At 43.1% G+C, this 21,000-nt stretch overlaps 1 protein-coding gene across 1 annotated transcript; it reads right to left on the bottom strand.

Moving 5' to 3' along the window:
* Positions 1–7,225: 7,225 nt before the first annotated feature.
* Positions 7,226–17,259, bottom strand: trmt44 (tRNA methyltransferase 44 homolog). Its single transcript, XM_010887861.4, has 11 exons — positions 16,829–17,259; positions 16,591–16,708; positions 16,270–16,489; positions 16,029–16,097; positions 15,834–15,941; positions 14,520–14,591; positions 13,051–13,157; positions 12,408–12,591; positions 11,927–12,260; positions 8,318–8,434; positions 7,226–7,699 (listed from the first exon to the last, which is right to left on the bottom strand). The coding sequence occupies exons 1-11, from the start codon at positions 17,172–17,174 to the stop codon at positions 7,449–7,451; spliced, it is 1,926 nt and encodes a 641-aa protein (XP_010886163.2). The 5' UTR covers positions 17,175–17,259; the 3' UTR covers positions 7,226–7,448.
* Positions 17,260–21,000: the final 3,741 nt, after the last annotated feature.

The raw sequence follows: 21,000 nt of genomic DNA, 5'->3' as shown, positions 1-21,000 counted from the left end.
GTACAGAATTTGTTTTAAACCAGATTCTTCAAACTGCCTTCAGCTCAATAAAATCTGTCCCAAACACCCTTCAGCTTAATAACCAATGTTACAGACACTCCCTAATTAAAGAAACAGCAGGGTTCACAGTATTGGGTCGGTTTTATGTTTTCAAAAAAAAAAGTATGGACTTGCAAGCACCAGACCAAAACATTTTATGAAAAATACAACTGATTATTTTCTATGAATAAACAGAAATACAAACAGAGGAGAAAATAACAGACAATCATGACCAGACAGAAAGAAAAAAAACCATAAAATATAGCCTTGACCCTGCCTCTTGTCCCCTGTACTGCTCAGGGGAAGGGCTAAGAACACAAGGTTGCAGAAGACGGGCGAATCCGTGTGCAATGTACACATTACAGTGATGATCCAAATAGGAGAGGAGAGGCTGTTGGATCATATCAAAGATAGATAAGTTATAGCTCAGCAAATAGCCAATCATCTGTGACTGCAGGGTGTTTTACCAATACACCGAGCCCTCATTTAGTTGAGGGAACCAACTGTGGCTCTTGGTTTGGGCGTCAACGTTGCCCCGTCCCTGCTGCTCAACTTTTCAATGTTGACTGGCGGGCATGTCCACGTCCAAGCAAACGCAGCCAAGCCAAGGTCCAGCCGAAACACTCTTATTCACGACATGTTGGGCCCAGCTCGGTTGGGGGAAAAATAGAGCGAATACACATTTTGAATTCAAACACAGCTTTGGGATGATCGCTCGTACCGATCACGACGATGTGTCGGGGGGCAGTTCCGCAGGGAATCTGGGTCTCACACCCGTCCGGGGCTAGTTCCGCGTTGCAGAACGGCAACGGGGGAGACGGGGTGAGAAGAGCTCCTTTCGCCTCAGCGTAGTAAAACCATCGGCAGTTTGGATGCCATGGAAACGACGCCCACAGTCTGGCATCCGAGGTAACCCCATTCACCGTCCCGCGTCGAGGCTGTCTACAGCGACACGCTTATCGAGGGAAAACGTTGTGAGCTGGGATACCTGGGTGTGGCGTCATGTGGTGAGACAATTGATACACGCCATGACTATGATGTCGCGTGTGATTCGAGGGGCATTTGTTGCAGTTGGCTCTGCGGTCGGCTCACATTGTTGTGCGGTGTCAGTTGCCTACACTGTCTCCTGGCCTAATAGGATTTGACTGTGATATTAAGTGGCGTCTGACCTGGAGGGGGAAAAACTGTCAAGGGCCCAATGAGGGAAGAGAGAGGGAAACGTGGACCAGTGTCCAACGAGCGTGAGGTCATCAGGTCAGTGTCGTGACAACACGCTCTCTCAGGTTTACAGGGATTCAAAGTGTTTGCAGAGTGTCTATGAAGGTGAAAATGGGAGCAGTTCCCATCTTTCCCCAGTCGGTCCGTTTATATCAATTTTGACGAGAGGCCGGCAGGAAAGCAGACAGACGGTCTCTTTGTCATCCTTCTCTGCTTTCTGTAGTTGCTTATTTCCATTACAGCTGTTCCATTAGCAAGCCCAGCCAAGGGAATATGTGACCAGTCTACCTGCTGAAGGAAGGGGGATTCCAGTACTAAGAAAATTAGCCTAGAAATATTTTTTAAATCTTATCCAGTGTCCTCTAGGGCTTTTTCAACAAAAGACCAATTTGTTTCCTCAAGACTCATCCACCCATAATCTAAACATAAAGCAATTTCATATGTGAGGATGAGAGGCAATTTTCCAGGAATAGACGATAAGCAGTTCACCATATTCAAGCAAGGTTATGGTGCTGAATGTCTTTTCAAGGGTTTTCCTTTGAATCAGGTTCTCCTTTAAAACACGAAGTGAAAGTGGCAGTCAAAGAGTATATTTTAAGGCTAATATTTGGATGTTACTTAATGATTAGTAATGAGTGCTTATAAATTGGTGTTAATCACATGCAATAGGGGACGCCCGTCATAAAATCCTTTATTACACGGCTCCTGTATACTTTATCTGTCATTGTAGTTGAAGTTTCCTCTTCAAACCCTGTAAATGTCTTGATTCATTATTATTCTTGCTTGGATTTTTCTGGTGGTCAAAATTGGACCAGGACAGTAGCAAATTTTAAGGTTACAATAGTTTGACGGTTGTTTTGGTCTTGTTCCATGTCAGTAACTCCCAGCAGTCTTGGAAGAATTGAAGGTCAAAACGTTTGTCCTTTGACATGTATTTCACAAAACAAGATATCACACCGTATTCGTGGTTTGTTTGATTTAGCCTGGGAGGAGAAAGATGTAGATCACGATGTGGTTGAAGAACTTGATGATACTAGAGCTTTCTGTTTACCCTTCAGGGCACATTGTGTTGTTCAGTCTAGCCCCAGTGTTTTCTCATAATGTAACACTCATACATCTAGGTATTCCCTGGACATAATTATTTCTTGATCTTCAAAATCCAAGCAGTGTTCCTTACCGTTGATGGCTCTCATGTGTGAGTAACAATATTTCTGAACGCCTGGTCGCCAGATCTGTTTGTTCACTTGCCAACATCTGTACTCACTGTCCAGCATAATGTAAACATGCACGTTTTGCATGACAGTGTGTGTATTTACATACAGACTCATACTTCAAAATTACAATTATTATGACAGTAGAATGTATAATAACCATGTAAACACCCTACTTTGCTTATCTTAACTGGCACGCGCCAAGTCAGCATGAAGCACTCAACTGTTTTTCTTTTTGTTTAACATTTTGGGCTGTTTATGGTTTATTGGACAGCAAAGTGGTTTAAGACTGGCATGAACGAGTGTTGAAGGAGCAGTCGGGCCATATTCAAACTCGTGCTGCAGGGGTGTGTGTCTGTCAGTGGCAGCATCATAGACTGCTGGACCACCCTAGGCCAAACAACAACAGCTTTTCTCCAAAAATCAGTCAGAGTGGTTGGCCATGTGAACACTAATCATATGAGATGGCAACAGCAGAAAGTGTGTCCACTAGGATACGCTTGAACTCAGAATCAAACAGGCTTAAAAAAAAAAAAGAAAAAACACATTTGCTGTAATAGGACTGACGATTTTCAATTTAGGTAGCCTGATTTCAGTTCAGTTCATATGAGCGAGTTTGATTTTAAACAAAATGTTTCTCCTGGAAAGCATGTAAACTTTTTATTTTTTATCAAACTGATAATATATATTAGAGTTATATTTCAGTTGGCATGATAGGGGAAACAGGCAGATATCCAGGCTAACCTTCTGGTGTAATTACTCAAACTAATCTCTAAAAGTAAGAAGTGAAATGTCAAACATGAGCACACAGAAATATGTTGTCCAGCCCACTGTACCACAAACATCCCACTGGGCAAAATCATTCAAAGCACGTCTTTTCAACATCTTTTCAACATGATGTGCTAATGGGGTATGATGCAGTCACAGGTGACAGTTTATATACTAACATTCTGTACCTAGCTCAGTACCTAGCGCCGAGCCCACCCGCCATGCGGTCCCCTACCGGGCCCAAATTCTGATGTTCAGGAGAAGTAAAGAAAGAGGGACACTCCGCCTCATATCCTCCTGCACATTGACTGGGTTTGGTTGAGAAGTACAGTTTATTTGTACTCCTGCTGGTTCGGGACCTCGTTGTGGCGGGTCTAGTTTCAGGCGTTCTTTTGCATTAATACTACATTAGAATACATCAAGCCTGGGGACACAATTCCATGATGACACACAAAAAAAAAAAAAAAAAGGCCAGGCCAGGCCTGAATGGAGGATTGTCACTCAGCATCTGTCTCCCTCTACAGAGGCGGTAATCCCTCGCTCACCAGGGGCAGCTCATCAGGTATACGGGGAGGGGAAAGCATACGGGGGTAGTGGACAGCTCACACAATGGCATTGTGTGGGGACGGGACGGGGACCTGGCAACTCTCCCCGTGCTCTTATCTCACTGTGTCAGCGCCGTGTGGAGGAACGTAGGTGCTGGGGGGTTGCGGGGGGAGTTGGGGGGGGGGGGGGGGGGGTGAACGTGGAAAGTGGCAGGTAGTTCTTTCAGTCAGGCTGAAGAAAAAAAAAGAAGTGAGTCTGAAATCATGGAGCGGCATAAAAGACCCCGTTATTATATATCCTTGTAATTGTCCCTGTTGTGGAAGGAGTGCCTGTTTAAAAATAGCCACAACGTACAGTAGGTCTTTGTTTCACACCTTGTCGTCCCACATTTCGGCGGTTCATGTCGAAAATAACCATTTTATTTATTTGTCTTATGTCTTTGCTTCCTTATTTGGTCTATTGTTACGTGTCCAGTTTCTCGCCCCAACGTATAATCCTAAATGCTAATTGGCTGATAGCGGTGCTATGTGAAACCTTATACAACGTGGACGACATCACTTTTTATGTTCAAACTACATTGGTTAACGTTTATTTAATAGCAATAAGGGATCTCAGGTGGGTTTTTGGCGTATTGCAACTATACCACGGCTTTACACCGTGTCCAGGGACTCATGCATAAAGGCAGCTCTTAGCTGTGGGATGTTGTCCATAGATGTTTCTGATCAGATGTGTTTCCAGGGTCCAAGTGGCTAACCAGATACAGTGGTTATGAACACAGACACCAGGATGGATTGAGTTACTCAGACTTTTCCCCAGAGGGTCTCATATTGACTGAGCTGTACACTGAGACACTTAGTCTGCAATACAATTGGCTGTTTAGATTCATTGTCCTTGATTGGCTCAGGAAAACAAACCGCAAAGGCTATCTTGTTGCAGAACATCTTGTGTTACACTCTTAAAGTCTAAAAGAGAGGGTTACAAAATGTTGGCGAAATTAGATCTGTGACTTCCTTTCTATGGTCATAAACCTTTAGACTCAGTCACCTTTACACACAATGCTGATGAACTTGTCCGTTTTATGTTTAAGGGGTAAAAATGTATCTATAAAGCAAAAACATCAGCCCATGCTACAACACTTTTTGAAATGTTTCTTTTCCTCCTCCTTTTGTTGAGGTCTACCAGACCCTGCAAACCCTTTACTTGGTCTCACATGGTTTTAAATATTTCTAAACAGTCATTTTGTAAAGGTTTCTGATTCATGTTTGAACTTCTCCCGACCTGCATCTTCTGTGAGTCTGTACCAGAAAATAATCATCTTTATTCCACTCCTCTACCTAATTAATTATTGACTCATTTTAATTTTGAATTATCATCATGTCGGTTTGGAACTGACTCTGGATGTCCACTGTGGAGTTACATTATAAGCTGTTTGCCTCATAAGTCACACAAGGGGGCTATGCCAGCTTATCATGTGACCAGCACCAAAAGGTTGCTAAATCGAATCCCCTGAGTTGAAAAAGGGGAAAAGTCTTATTAGTCTGTCCTTGAACAATGCCAGTTAAACCTAATGGCATTTAAATCCAATTCCAGTTAAACCCAATTCCTCAGGTTGTTGTTGAAAATGAGGATATGTTCGGTCACACTTGGTAAAATAAGGGTTAGAAAAACATTAAACATTTCCCTGCAGGTGCATAAGGTGTGACTATTCAAAGGGTTCGCTAAGCTTTTTTACATGATAAGACTTTGATAAAGGAAACATGTATTTAACAACTAATATTTACGTGGAACAATGACAGTCCCTCAAAGTTATTTTGTAACGATCTGTGCTTTGTTACTAAGACCACAACAAGACATTAAAAGACCAAGTTAGTTGAGCAACAGTTGGCTGATATGATGGCATTTTCTCAAGGTCTGTTTGTGTGAGCAACAATTGCTTCACACATGCCCCCTTGCAAGCCAAATCCCCGGCTATAAAAACTTTCTCCACAACAACAGTCATATATCTCAGTCAGTCGGAGCGTGATTTTTACTGCTTAGTGAAGCGCTGGGTGCAAATGGCCTCAGACTGACCGCATGCCTTCCACAAGCCACCGGACCAGCCAAGCCAGAAGTGAGCGCCGTTTTTTTCCAGCTGGAGAGACTTAAGACTTCCTCCTTCACACATGGACGCACACACGCACAACACCAACACAATACTGTAAACCGTGTGGGGGTTAGGGGTTGGTTATCAGTCCATGTAGGCAGTTGGGTACGCTTTCAACTTTCAGCTAGATTTGCTTTAAAAAACGCATTATTTATGAACCACTTGGAACCTTTTAAAAGACACTGCAGACAAGAGCATTTTCATAAACCAGAACTAAAGCTTAACTTGGCTGCTTGCTACCAACCGAATAGGAGTTGTAGAAATGTTCTGGATGTTGATGCAGTTTGACAGTTTATCCCGCTACGAACAAGACACATTTTTGCGTGTCCAAAACTTAGCAGAAAACATTGCATTCAGACCTGTGGCGACACAATGAATAACACATGAGAGAAGGTGAAAGTGCTTTGCTCTCTTACTTCCAGAGAAGATGGCCACTTCTGCCTGACCTACATTCTGGTCCCTGCACATTTTCTTCTCTCTTTTTCACCCTTTTGTTATTCTACCGTTCTCTTTCGTCTGAGATGCTGCAACAGGGTCTCTGGACTTCCTCAAAGCTGGCTAGCCAGACATGACACACACACACACACACACACACACACCACACACACCTCCCCCGTCTCTATGCTATTGATGTGGTTGGCGTGGTGATGCATTCTTTTAAGCCTGCCTTGTATGATTTGTTTGTGTACACACTGCTGGGGGATAGACTCGGTCAAGAGAGCGAAATTAATCTCTGTGGTGCCTGTCGGAGGGTCTCTAGACCGCGATGCGGGGTGGACATAAACAAGAGTCATAATGACTGCTCTTTGGAAGGGGGTGGTGATGGGGGATGGGGTCGGCGGGTCACTAGGATGGGAGGAGGGAGGCTCGGGCATTGTGTGCCACTTCCTGGACATGCCAGGATGCGGGCCGGTCTCGGGCAGGCCTGGCAAGGTCGTCTTGATAAATTGATTTATCCAAGGTGCATGAAGCAAGTGGGGGGATGGAAGGAGACCAATGCAGTAGAGTAGTCGGCTCGCTAGTCACTCAGGAACGTTCGCTAGTCTGTGTTGAGCTGCTTTCAGAAAGTCAAGTAGAGGTACTAAAGCGACTTGTGTGTTTGACAGTCCCCTGGAACCAGCCATTCCCTGCCCCGTGACCATCGCAGTGGAGCCTGCTGACTCAGGGTCATGACAGGAATTTAGTACTCACGTCCTACTTTACAACATGCCCTTTCCTAATTCAATCCCTGTTCTGGATCTAAAAGCACCTCGGTTTGTAGATTAGTGGTAAGGCAGTGGTAAAAACAGCAGCATGACAGTACTGCGTATCTGTGACGTGCTATATTTGTGACGTGCAAACCAAATAGCAAGGCCTGCTAATAAAATCAAAAAGGTGCCAAATATAACCAGATTTTGCTCTCAAAGTAACATTACAATCACAAGTATGAATTACGCATCACAGCATCAATTCCAAATAAAAATAAAAAAACAATACAAATAGGAATTAAAAATTGCAATTAAGATCCACACCAAACTGAGCGCTCAATTAGAGTTCTTCATTTTCTTGAGCGGTCTGGTGGAAGGTCGGAGGTCGGAGGACCCGTGGGCGAAGGCGCATTCGTCTGCCTGCAGTGGGCATCCATGGGGGTGGTGGTCGTGGAACCAGCAGGACCGGGTCTTCAGGGCAACGGTAAGTACGGACCTCCGCTTGGCATCGGCCCGGAAACCCTGCAGCCCCCTGGGCCTCTGGGCCGGGACCCGCCAGTCCCGGATATGCACCATGCCGCCTTCCACTGGAAGAGGCACATACAGAGGGTGAACGGGCTTTATATGCAAACCTTTTGGAATTGCACGGTGTTCACAACAGGTCCAGACCAGTTATATGGACATTCCTTCAAGCTGTGGGCGATGATGATTCCATCTACTATTAAAAGCATTCTTATCGGAATGTGGCATTCCATTAAGCCATGGATTGCTTCCATATGTCTGTAGGCAGGCCCAGAGCCAGTTATATAGAGTTCACAAATTATACAGACATTGTGTATAGTAAGTTCCTTTGGATAAGGGTCTGCTAAATTAATCACAAATCGCCATCATCATTCATTATTATGCTAGCAACAGAAGATAAATGGAAATTACAGTGCTACTTTCACCTGATGTTTGGTGCCGATGCCAATATAGTATCAACTACGCCTGGTTAGAGTCATTTGGGACTCAAGCCTTTTTAAGACGACGGCCCGGATTAGGGATGGAAAATCCAGGTAACATTTCCAAAACAGGTTTTCCAGACATTTACATGAGAGGATAACCCCACGTGTTCCTGCCTGATTCCAGGAACTGTGATTCCTGGAAACCTGGGAATCCACAGAATACAAACCGCAGTCTGGACGCTGAGTTTGTACTGTACCCACCTCTAAATACCTGGTGGTTGTTCTTTAGCAAGGTCTGTAGACCTCCACACTCTTTTTTCAGAACCTGCAGAGTCTCCTGTTGTAACAGCTCAGCCACTCCTCTCACAGGCAGACTGCCTGGAAAAGAAAAGAAAAGAAAGAAGAAGAGCCATTAGCAATGATGAGGTGGGAGGGGAAGGTGATGTTTTTACCCCGTTATTTTGCCAGGTAAGCATGCTAAGAACACGCTGTAATTAAAAGCAATGACCTGAGAAAGATTAAGGTTAACCGTCACGCTCGGCGACCGAACGACAGAGTTTTCACATCACCTCGTGTGTTTGGGGTTGGAAACGGGAACCTTTGTTTACTGGCCCACCGACACTCTTGACCACTTGGCTACCCTGCTGCCCCGAAACTAAATGCGGGTGATTGAGTATGGACACGTAGTCGAGGTTAGCAGTGAAGGGTGACACACTAAGGATAGCAGTGAAGGATGAGACGTTGTGGTTTGCTGGGAACGATGACACACTCGCTAAAACATTTACATTAGCGCTGCATGAATTAGCCAATGGTTTTCCCCACGTACTGCTGATTAGTTAGCAAATGTACATCTCCAATAGCAAATCGAGTTTAATCAAAGATAAGCAAAAAAATAAATGGTCAAAAAAATAAATACATTCGGTCAATACCTTTTTCAAAACCACAAAACAAACTATATTCAAAGGTCTAGGACAATGAATTGGGAATACCAGTTACCCTGCGACTGACCACACTGCATTGATACTTTGGTGAGTAAATACTCTCGCTACCTACCCTTTAAGGATGTCTGATTATAAAGGTAATAACATTATCAATATTATCAATATACACATTAATATTTCAGAGCATGCCTTTAGATACAAATGTCAAATCTGTTGAGAGTCTCTCCTGCAAAGGACAATGGTTTGGATAAAACTGCATGAAAATCCATCTAGTCAAAATGCAGACAAAAGCCAGAACAAGGTCCTGGATGAGGCCCTGGTCGAAAACGCTGAACCCCAACGGGAAATTTGTGCTATCTGGGTGCAGACCAAAGAAGGGGTTGTGCCAAAGTAGAACCTCAGAAAATAACTTCTACCAGACCGTTTGTCTCAAGGGTCAGATAGAGCTGTGAAGTCTAATAAAACACACTTCAACATGTTGTCACAATAACAGAGTGCATTTCGCCACCACAGTTACCCAGAAGCTATTCCTGAGACATTGTGATCTGTCACCTCCAATCAACAGTCCATCACCATTTTCAGACTGGTTTGGTCATGTCAGGTACCAAGCAGTTACAAGAGGGACATATTAAAATGAACCTACCCCCCTTAGGGAGGCAAGTCATCAAAGGCCAAAATATTATTGTGTTTTCACAATATCTGTAAGCAGACATCTGAATTCCTAGTTGAGTTTGCAACAGAGCAGCTAGCCAACCTTTAAGTAAAGTTTCATGAAGATTAAGGTATTTCTGGGTTTGCTTTCTCTTCTCCATAGATAATTAAATCTGTGTTGACCTTTGGTTTGTATACATGACAATCTCATCTTTCTTGGGTATACAGGAGAGCCAGCATTCCCCCATGTTCTTGGCTATTGTTTTTCTGTTGTTTCACATCATTTCAGTTGCACTGGCAGTTTCCAGGAAATCCCACATTCCCTATTCAGACCTGCTGAGGCAAAGTCATTATTACCTTTGTGCTCACAAATTACAGTGCAATAAGATTATATATTTTTAATGGTTCAGGCAATTTTGTATAACAAATATGTTGAGCAGAGGCTAGACAGATCTTTGTTACAGGTCTGTAAAACATTGTGTAACAATTCAAGACAGGCATGTCTTTTGTTTGCAGCCTGGCACAGTAGCTAGAGGTGGTATGCCAGGGTAGGTGTGAACAGCAGACACCAGTCTAGTGCAGAGACACCAGGGGGCGTAGAGCCTTATTTCAAAACGGGTGTCGCCGATTGGCTAAAAGCCGTGGCATGTGAGGCAGTACACAACAGCTGTGACAAAACCAATTATTTTTACTTTGCTTATTAGTGTGTTACAATAGCAATAAGACACATTTGGCAATTGTGATTTGTGTCCAATGTACCACGGCTAACGTCTGTATCCAGGCACTCTGCTCTGTTTCATGCAGTACGAACAGCCCTTAGCCATGGTATATTGGCCATAAACCGCGCCAGCACATTCCTCATTGTTCAACATCAATTCAACATTTTGAGCTACAACCTAGAGACCATACCACACACTGCTAATAGAGATGAATGGGATATCTTTAATCAGTGTGGACCTCCCAGACCCATCATTCATGAAGCTGAAACAGTGGGGTTCATGGTGTACTGGTGTGGGCTTATAGGATCACAGAGCAAGATCGCATTGATGCCACCTAATTAGATGCTAAGCTAACACGAGGCAGATTGCATGTTAAAATGTGTTGAGTGAATAAAAGAAAACGGTTCATCTGAACGTTTTGAGGACTCATCGCTTTGTTTTTAGTAGTATGTATGTTAAGGTGATGGATACAAAGCAGAAATGCCATCTAAAACCAGCAATAGAATAACACCAGAATGCCGGTGAAAATGTAGGCCCAAAACTTTAAATCCAAGCACACAGTCAAGCAGGTTTATCAAATAGAAGAGCGAAATTGCACAGTGTGGAAATACAGCACGGAAATATCACATTGTGAAAATGACTGCAATTCATGGTTCTTGTGTTCCTTTCAAAATTGCATGAGGCAACTGTTAAGCTCGTCTGTTGATTGGCATATCTATTGAGATTAGACCCAGTTAAAACCCGACAGCCAGCCGCGTGGCCCGCGCTCACCCTCCCTCCTTTCAGCAGCGACATACAGTAACCGGTAGAAAAAGCTCCACACAAACACAGAGTCATGCATAAAAGATAGATCACAGTGCATTATTCATCCACTCTGAGTAACAGGCTCACGGTTTCTCTCCTTTTCCGCTCTTCCTCTCTCCCGCTTAAGCCCCTCCCAACTCTACCCCTCTGTCCCCTCTTTAATTCTAGCCCTGACAGAGGTTCTTCTGTTTTAATCAGAGTAGACTTCATCTCCTTATCTCATCCATCGTACTGCAGGTGTGTGTGTGGGTGTGTGAGTGTGTGTGTGTGATGAAGGGAAGGGATAATCCGGAGGGGTTTGGTAAAGTAAAGATGGGGGCGGTGTGTGACAGTGAGTGTGTGTGTGTGTGTGTGTGTGTGTATGTGTGTGTGTGTGGTCGGGGGTGGGATATAGGATTTAACTGGCGGAGGATTAAATACTAAAAGGGTTCAGAGTGGGGTCATGCTGTGCCACCGGGGGTCCTTTCTATAGGTGCTGAGAGAGAGAGTGACAGGGAGGGTTAACAGGAAGATAGGCTGCAGGAAGAGATAGGGGTGGGTGCTTGGGGGTGTGAAGCCCACCCTCCGCTGGCTTCCATGTAACACAGAGTACACAAACCCTGCGCACTCCATTAGAGAAGTGAATCTATGATCAGGTCCTTTTTTCCCCCTTATCCCTAAACCTAACGTGACCTCAGCTGCGGCTCAGGGATGTTATTGTGTTTAGAAGCGGGAGACTTCATCGTGACGACAGTTATTACGTGCCATTCACTTACCTCCTGTGTTCCAGGCGCCTTCGTCCTCTGTCAACCCCAGCAAAGTGTTCGCAACTCGTAGGACTATATCATCTATGAAATCCCGGGGGAGGCCGGCGCAGTTCCGGACAGTCTCGATCCGTCCTCTGGGCTGGAATCCTGCTCCCCAGTCGTTCCCATGGGATCGGGCAGTCTCTAAGTGGTAGAGGTGGCACTCTGGTTCTCCCTTGGCATTTGACCCTTGAACTGTAGCCCCGGAGCAGGTCTGACGACTCTGTATATACTTGGCTCGCCACTCCTCCGCCTGCAGTTCATCCGGCAGCTGGTAGCTCCTTGACTTTCCCACCAGACACACCTGTAGAGGAATGGGTTCAATTTAAAGATGATATGTGTAATGGCTTGTATGCTAGCATGTGAGTCTGGCTTATGCTAGCATGTTAGTACGGCTTATGCTAGCATGGGTGTATGTGCTTTGTGTTGAAGTGCCTTAGTTTTAGAATACCCTCTTTGTGGAGGGGATTCTCAGGCAATCCTCCTCTGTGTTGAACCCACAGGCTGTGCTGACCTCAGAGATGAAGTCAATGTATTCCTTATACTGGGATTTCCTACACTGTCTCCGCTGATACTTCCCATAGAAGTCAAAGAAGCAGCAGGGCAGAACAAAGTACCGGCAGGAAAAGGAAGACCTAAAGTGGAGTTGACAAAAATTACACATCAAACCCATGTAAATATTACAGAAATATGTTTGTTTTTTTCTTATCCATACACTTTCTCTGGGTGAGTCTGAAGAACTTTTTTTAAAAGAGGAACCCCAGGTAAAAAAATAAATAAAAAGGTAGCAGGCACCAGAATGGTGAGATAAATCAGACTCAAAGTTGGGAGTTAAAAATGTGAGGAGATGAGAACAATATGAAGCTTACGAAGCACCACAAAGCGCTGTAGCAGCTGGAGATCTACTTCAAGTGCCAAGCCCAACAGCGCCACCAAGTGGCCACTGCATCAAACGCAGCACTTCCCAGATCACCACACCACCATTACGACTCCCCCACTCCCCCACCACCCATTAAAAATAACATTATTGCAAATTCAAGAGATCAGCTGCATCTTGAGGCGGTTAAGCCAAATTGTGTGTGTTGATGACTTGCCTGGCTGCTATGACGGGGATCCAGGGTGTGAGCTCGTCGGAGTGGTTTCCAATCAGCCAGTCTGTCCTCGGGAATAAGAAGCCATCACTGGGAGTGATTGCAGTTTCCTGTTATAGAACCAACCCCCCCCCCCCCCCCCCCCCCCAAGCCCACCCACAAGCACAAGAGGTTTCGTTAGATCTGAGACATTGTCACCAACAGTAATTTAGATTTTGAATAATTCATTTTTGAATCAAAAATGGACTGCGACATCTTCCAGGCCCTATATATCCCAAAAGTGTTGGCAACTTTTAATACGGAATGTGGATAACATCTGCTTAATGTGATCATTATCACAGCTCATCTGGTGTCTGGGTGGGCTAATTTACACCTCGGATGAGTTTGCAAATTTACAGAAATACATTTAAAAGCAACACTGGTGTGCATGGGCCTAGTGAAATAACTGCTGTTGCACTTTTAAACAACACTACAATAGAAATAAGAAAATCAGTGATTTTACACTAAACCACAGAACTAAGGAAAAGTATTAAATAGGACAATCTCTCTAAAAAAAAAAAGGACAAAACAAGCAGTCCTTATAGGAGTCCATGTTCTCTGGCCTATTCACTCATCACATCCCATCACCGAGGACAAGGACAAAAGAAAGAGAGAAAAAAAACAGCTATGGATCCTGACAGAACCCCGGCATTTAGCCAAGTACAGCGGAACCCTGTGGGGAAAAACTAGTTTGCCAGGCCACTTCTGTCCAGGGCTTAACCAAGTGAATAATGGATATGTGGCAGGGAACATTCAGCAGCCTGTCTTCAGATGAAACACTGGAGTTACTAGGAGGGTGACGGTATCATGAAGCTTAGTTAGCACTATTATGAACTGTAATTAGCACGATTATGAACCCTAGTTAGCACTATTATGAACTCTAATTAGCACTATTATGAACCTTAGTTAGCACTATTATGAACTCTAATTAGCACTATTATGAACCTTAATTAACACTATTATGAACTCAAATTTGCGTTATGAACCCTAATTAACACTATTATGAACTCAAATTAGCACTGTTATGAACCCTAATTAACACTATTATGAGCTCAAATTAGCGCTGTTATGAACCCTAATTAGCACTGATATGAACCTTAGTTAGCACGGTTATGAACCCTAATTAGCACTATTATGAACCCTAATTAGCACTATTATGAACCCTAATTAGCACTATTATGAACCCTAATTAGCACTATTATGAATCTTAGTTATAAACCACGGTGTGTCTATGGGGGTTTAGACTTAGGCTGTGTGACACTGACGTTTCATTCGACAAGATTTCCACTGATTAATTATTCTGAAATGGTCTGAACGAATCTGGCGAAGTCATTCACAAATAAATCTCAAATGTGCATTAGCGTTGGTTCATTAGGAGAAAATAAGAATGTTTTAAACATTATCTTGGAGGGTTTAATATAGCGCTTCCTCACCTCCAGGATTGTTTCGGGGCCATACATATCCCAGATCTTCCTTCTCCTCACATCGATGCCCTTTCCAGGGTGCTGAAACACAAGCAGGCGTAACGGTCGGTCTTTAATCACCTACATCAGGTATGGTAACATCCTCTCCACCCATCCTTTGTGTGCGGTTCTAATTTGGACGCTGAACCACTTCACAGGTTGACTGGAATACGCCCATGGAACTAGCCCAGATTAAATGGCACCCCATTTCACATGAATCAAGGTCAACCTCAGCCATCCGATCTCTTGTTTATTTTTTTTGGATTTCCAAAATAAAACAATGCTCCTCATTATCCTTTTGGTCTTTATTTTGGAATGCAGACTTTATTTTACCAATTTAGGTAGGCAAGTGCATCAGGAAGTAGGTAGCCTCCAAAATATTGTTTGTGAATTTTAGAAAAGGATCACAGAACTTGTTTGTTCACTCAAGGATACAATAAAGACCCAACTGAATTGCATTGAGTTTTGGCTGCGTGTTACAATACTCATGTGTCTGAGGGTTCTGCATTATTGCAAATATAGGTGACTGGGACTCCCAATGAAATATCTATAGGACATAGGAAATAATCCCTGCCATAATCTGAATGCACGTGTGGGAGAGTCTAAGATCGAGTGTCCTCTGATGCACATCTCACCAAGCGCTTCTGATTCTTAATAACACACTGCTAACTCAACCAGGAAGTTTGCGCCAGCACATACAGGCTGGAGGTGAACACCTTCTCTGTCCGACAACCACTACTGAGCTCACATGTCCCACCTACCGCAGGGGTTTGCTTAAGTAACACTGTCCAACATCCATCTGTTCATCCCAAGGTTGAGTAAATAGCCCAACAATCCCCTGTGGATATTTACCTCAGACTAACCCTTTTATAAGGACAAAATCCGCAGACATCGTGTAGCAGACAACAAGTATGTTCAAATAAAATGTATTCACTACTCTCAGTGGCCAAACAGACACGAGAGACGAGGTTCTAACGGTTACACTCTCAGCTGGTGAAATGGATTCAGCACGCACACCGAACGTCCATAGCGCCGGATTCGTCCTAGTTCTCTACAAAGGCAATGCAGGTGTATTTGTGAGGCAGCCTAAAGCCACGCCCAGAGGGGCCAGCTGCTCCGTGTCATTGATTAAGTGTCCAGAGGACATTAGCAAAGGGGCTCTGCCTCCGTGGTCACTTTTCATTGTGTTTTCAGCACAGTACAGGTGTTACTATTCAGTACCATATCAGGTTCCATTATGGCACGGTGTCCTGGTAAAGAAAGTGTAGTGAGAATCATATATACCCCTTCGTTGCTTAGTATGTGAACCAGGAGACCATTTCCACAACCTAGATCCACAAAGGACTGTTTGACCATCAGACCCTTCTCGGCACGTTCCTCGCCCCACAGAACCTGTGCAATGATAGGGGTGTTAACTTTGGTTAGACGAGACATATTAGCATTTAATCCAATTGTACTTTACTAACTTTACTACCTTACCAAAAGATAGGTAGCGATGGCAACATCTTCAAAGACAAACTTCTCTGGATCTGTCACTTCAGGCCAGACCTACATATAGAAGACAAGTTTCAGGTCTGACCGTAATTTAAATCCCACGCAAAGCACTACCAAAACTGTAAAAACACACATATTTTTAAAACAACCATTTCAACTGAATCACAGCCCCCCGCGGCAAATGAACGATACCTGAAACCAACAGAAGTCTACAGAATCCCTTTACCTTGACCATATCCTTGTACTTGTCCTTGAGCTGCTGATACATTTGACTGTACTTCTCTATAGGGAGCAGGGACAGGGTGCTCCTGAACTCGCTGGTCTTACTGTCCGCAGCCCAGCGTGCCAGTTTGGGCAGCAACTCGCCACTCAGCCAGGCCAACTTGGGATAGGCCACCCCGTCGCTGTACCAGTCGTCGGCCCGCAGAATGTGCATCTCCACTGTCCTGCAGATGTGAATACAGGCTGTTCAGTGTGCCCAGGCATTCCTGGCTCGACGTAAGGATGGGAGAAGTTACTGCTGACGCTGAGACATAGAGCTGCTCACCATTCATCGTTGATCCCAGCCAGAAGGTGCATTTGATAAATGTTGTCCTTCCGTAGAGATGCTGTCCCTTCTGCTGACTCTTCGACTGGTAAGAAGCTTACTCTTTGAGAGTCGTAGTCTGAAAAAAGTAATGATTAGAAAGGAACACACATGTCATTTTATAAATTACACTAATTTGTAAGTTGACCAGAACTCAGTGATAAGCTGCTCATTAAGACTGAATGTCATACATTCTTACCTTTGAGTATGATTTCTTTGTGTACACTTGTGCCATAACAGTTTATTTTAGGAATAAACGTTCTCATACACATAGACCAGAGTCTCTCCTTGTCAAGTTTAAGTTCAACACCACCATTCAAGAAAGAAAAAACATCATTTGACTCTGAAATATCACTTCCATGTGCTAGCAGAATGTTTCCAAGTTCCTCAAATCCCACATTCCTGCCCTCTGTCTCCTTGACTCCACAAATACGTTTGTTGACAACATGTGGTTTCTTTATCCAAACGTCAATGGCGGACCAAAATCCTCCGGGGAGAGTACTAGATTTTTCTGTAAACTTTAACTCAGAGAGTTTCGGCATCATTTAGATATAAGATAAATGTGTATACCAAGTTAGCATGATAAAACGCAAACGTCTGTTTACAAACAATGTTTCCGGGGACTTTTATTCAAAATGATTTTGTCGCACATCGATGACGACATGAATAAGCGCTTCACAGAAAAGAACGCTTCAAAGAGAACGCTGTTCAAATAATACTATTTTGTCTACTGGATTGTTTTGAAATCTTTATATTGCACTGTGTTGTTTCCGCCTGTTTGTATTGTATTTTGTTTATTAAATAAATGAAGTGTGCTGTTCAAAGAAAAAAATGGGCGCTGTTCAAAGAACAGACAGCAGAGGGTGGTGTTGTATCTTGACAGATAATTGTGCTCCTCTTCCATTGATTGAAGATGAATTCAGAACTTGTGAAATCACCATGCACCTAAAATAATGTTTGATCACGTGACCACACATGTGCTCAAAGATTTATGACTAATTAATAATTTTCACTTTTAGACGATTGATAAACCCTCTTGTCACTGACCTGTAATCTCACTTTGTGGTTATACAATCAAGTGAAAACCATTTGAGGACCATGGAAATCTTTCCCATGTAACAAAGACTCTATGGTCCCATTTAAGAGGATCAATACCAGCATGTACCATGGGGAAATTGTGACATGATCTATTCATAATGAGAGTAAGCTGTAAGGTGATCTGTAGAGCGATCATTCACCAGTTGTTCGGAGTTGTTTCATCTAGATCCTCTCAAACAAAGCATAGGATATAACCAACCCCTGAAAAATGTCTCCTTTCTACTTCGAAGCGTGACTTGAGCTGCAACATGGACCTAATTCTTAGGAATCTGGAAAGGGTCCACAAACTAAAATTGTCTATGCAGTCACACAGCATAATCATTGGGCCAGGCTCCCTGTCATCCAAGACCCCTACATCAGGCAGTGTCATGGGACACCCTAAAAATATGTAATGACCTCAGCAAACCTGGACATGGACTGTCCTCTATACTACAGCATGGAAGATGTGGCGTTCGGTACCAGTGCCTCAAGTCACCATCAGAACCATGCACAGCTTTTACACCAAGGCCATGTGACTATTAAGCATTGAGAATTTAGTGATTCACACCCTTATTTGTGTTACAGTTATTGAGATGGGTGTATATTTAATAAGTTAATACATAATATCTTTCATTTTATGCTTTATTTTACTGGGGGGCAACAGGCCCATAAGAAAGCATTTCATTTATATACAGTGGATATAAAATGTCTACACACCCCTGTTAAAATGCCAGGTTTTAGTGATGTAAAAGAATGAGACAAAGATAAATCATGTCAGAAATCTTTTCACTTTTAATGTGACCTATAATGTGAAATGTGAAAAAATTAAGAGACCACTGCAAGTTTTTCTTTCCTTTCCAAAAAAGTTTAAAAGGAAAGTTTTGAGTGAGGAACAGAAGCATTCAATATGCGGTGGTCTCATAATTTTAACTCTTCTGTTCCTCATTCAAAATCATCCTTTTCGACTTTTTGGGAAAGGAAAGAAAAAGGTGCAGTAGTCTCTTAATTTTTTCTGGAGCTGTATATGTATACAAACCCGATTCCAAAAAAGTTGGGACAATGTACAGATAAGGAACAACTGGAGGACCAATTTGCAACTTATTATGTCAATTGGCAACATGGGTATAAAAAGAGCCTCTCAGAGTGGCAGTGTCTCTCAGAAGTCAAGATGGGCAGATGATCACCAATTCCCCCAATGCTGCAGTGAAAAATAGTGGAGCAATATCAGAAAGGAGTTTCTCAGAGAAAAATTGCAAAGAGTTTGAAGTTATAATCATCTACAGTGCATAATATCATCCAAAGATTCAGAGAATCTGGAACAATCTCTGTGCGTAAGGGTCAAGGCCGGAAAACCATACTGGATGCCTGTGATCTTCGGGCCCTCAGATGGCACTGCATCACATATAGGAATGATACTGTAATAGAAATCACAACATGGGCTCAGGAATACTTCCAGAAAACATTGTCGGTGAACACAATCCACCGTGCCATTCGCTGTTGCCGGCTAAAACTCTATAGGTAAAAAAATAAGCCGTATCTAAACAGGATCCAGAAGCGCAGGCATTGTCTCTGGGCCAAGGATCATTTTAAATGGACTGTGGCAAAGTGGAAAAGTGTTCTGTGTTCAGACGAATCAAAATTTGAAGTTCATTTTGGAAAAATGGGACGCCATGTCATCCGGACTAAATAGGACAAGGACAACCCAAGTTGTTATCAGCGCTCAGTTCAGAAGCCTGCATCTCTGATGGTATAGGGTTGCATGAGTGCGTGTGGCATGGGCAGCCTACACATCTGGAAAGGCACCATCAATGCTGACAGTTATATCCAAGTTCTAGAACAACATATACTCCCATCCGGACATCGTCTCTTTCAGGGAAGACCTTGCATTTTCCAACATGACAATGCCAGACCACATACTGCATCAATTACAATGTCATGGCTGCATAGAAGAAGGGTCCGGGTACTGAAATGGCCAGCCTGCAGTCCAGATCTTTCACCCATAGAAAACATTTGGCGCATCATAAAGCGGAAGGTGTGACAAAGAAGACCTAAGACAGTTGAGCAACTAGAAGCCTGTATTAGACACGAATGGGACAACATTCCTATTCATAAACTTGAGCAACTTGTCTCCTCAGTCCCCAGACGTTTGCAGTCTGTTATAAAAAGAAGAGGGGATGCCACACAGTGGTAAACATGGCCTTGTCCCAACTTTTTTGAGATGTGTTGATGCCATGAAATTTAAATCAACTTATTTTTCCCTTAAAACAGTTTAAACTGTTTAAACATTTGATATGTCATCTATGTTGTATTCTGAATAAAATCTAGAAATTTGAAACTTCCACTTCATTGCATTCTGTTTTTATTCACAATTGTACAGTGTCCCAACTTTTTTGGAATTGGGTTTGTATATATATGTATAACATTGGGCACAGGTGTGAAAGGGCTAAAGACATTCTAAAATATGAATTGACAGTCAGAAATGCTTAGAAAGAAAACTGCAATCTGGACCATCTGATAGATAAAGACAAGATTGCTTTTATCAGTGTTTCCTTCTCATCCTCTCTGGAAACAGGATGTCACATTGAAACCTAGCATATATTAGGGAGTTTGATTCAGCTGCCTTGCAGTGCACCAGCTTTATGGCTTGTGATGTGATTTAAAAAATATATATATTTAACCTTTATTTTACCAGGCACACTCACTGAAATAATTTTCAGTGGCAGATTTTGATGATTTTATAAACTCCGGTAGTCTGTCAGCAGTTGGCTGCATCTGTGTTATTCCTGAAAAACGTGGCTAATCCCTTTTAACCCCCAGTTGCAATCTCTTCCCAGTGTGTCAACCAGGACAAGATAATCAAATCCCCTCATTGGACCATGCAAAATGAACTTTCTGCATTTATCTTTCTCAGTGCCATTTCAGTCCACCGTGAATTAATGTTAACGAGTAATTCATCACTCCAACAAAGCCAACAACAAACCTACTAATAACGGGTCACGATAAATGAGCCAATATCCACCCAGAACCAAACAGTACGCATGATAATGACAGGAGAGAAAACCAGTTAACACCACTGTAAATGTGAACTCCTCTTATTTTCTGCTTTTGTTTGGAGCTCGGTTACCTCTCTGGTGTTGTGTAGGCAGGTGATTGGGAGGGTGTGACAGGAATTGCAAGATGCAAGGAGGGGGCCCTACACTGATGTCATAAGATTCAAATCAACAGCTATGTGAGATGCAAATATCTAGTCAGACTAGTCTGACCGGACAAGGCAGGTCTTGGCGAAGAGACAGA

The sequence above is a fragment of the Esox lucius genome, chromosome 24, assembly GCF_011004845.1.
Source record: "Esox lucius isolate fEsoLuc1 chromosome 24, fEsoLuc1.pri, whole genome shotgun sequence".
Classification (NCBI taxonomy): Eukaryota; Metazoa; Chordata; class Actinopteri; order Esociformes; family Esocidae; genus Esox; species Esox lucius.
The sequence above is the reverse complement of the archived record's forward strand: the minus strand, read 5'-3'. Positions and strand labels throughout refer to the sequence as shown.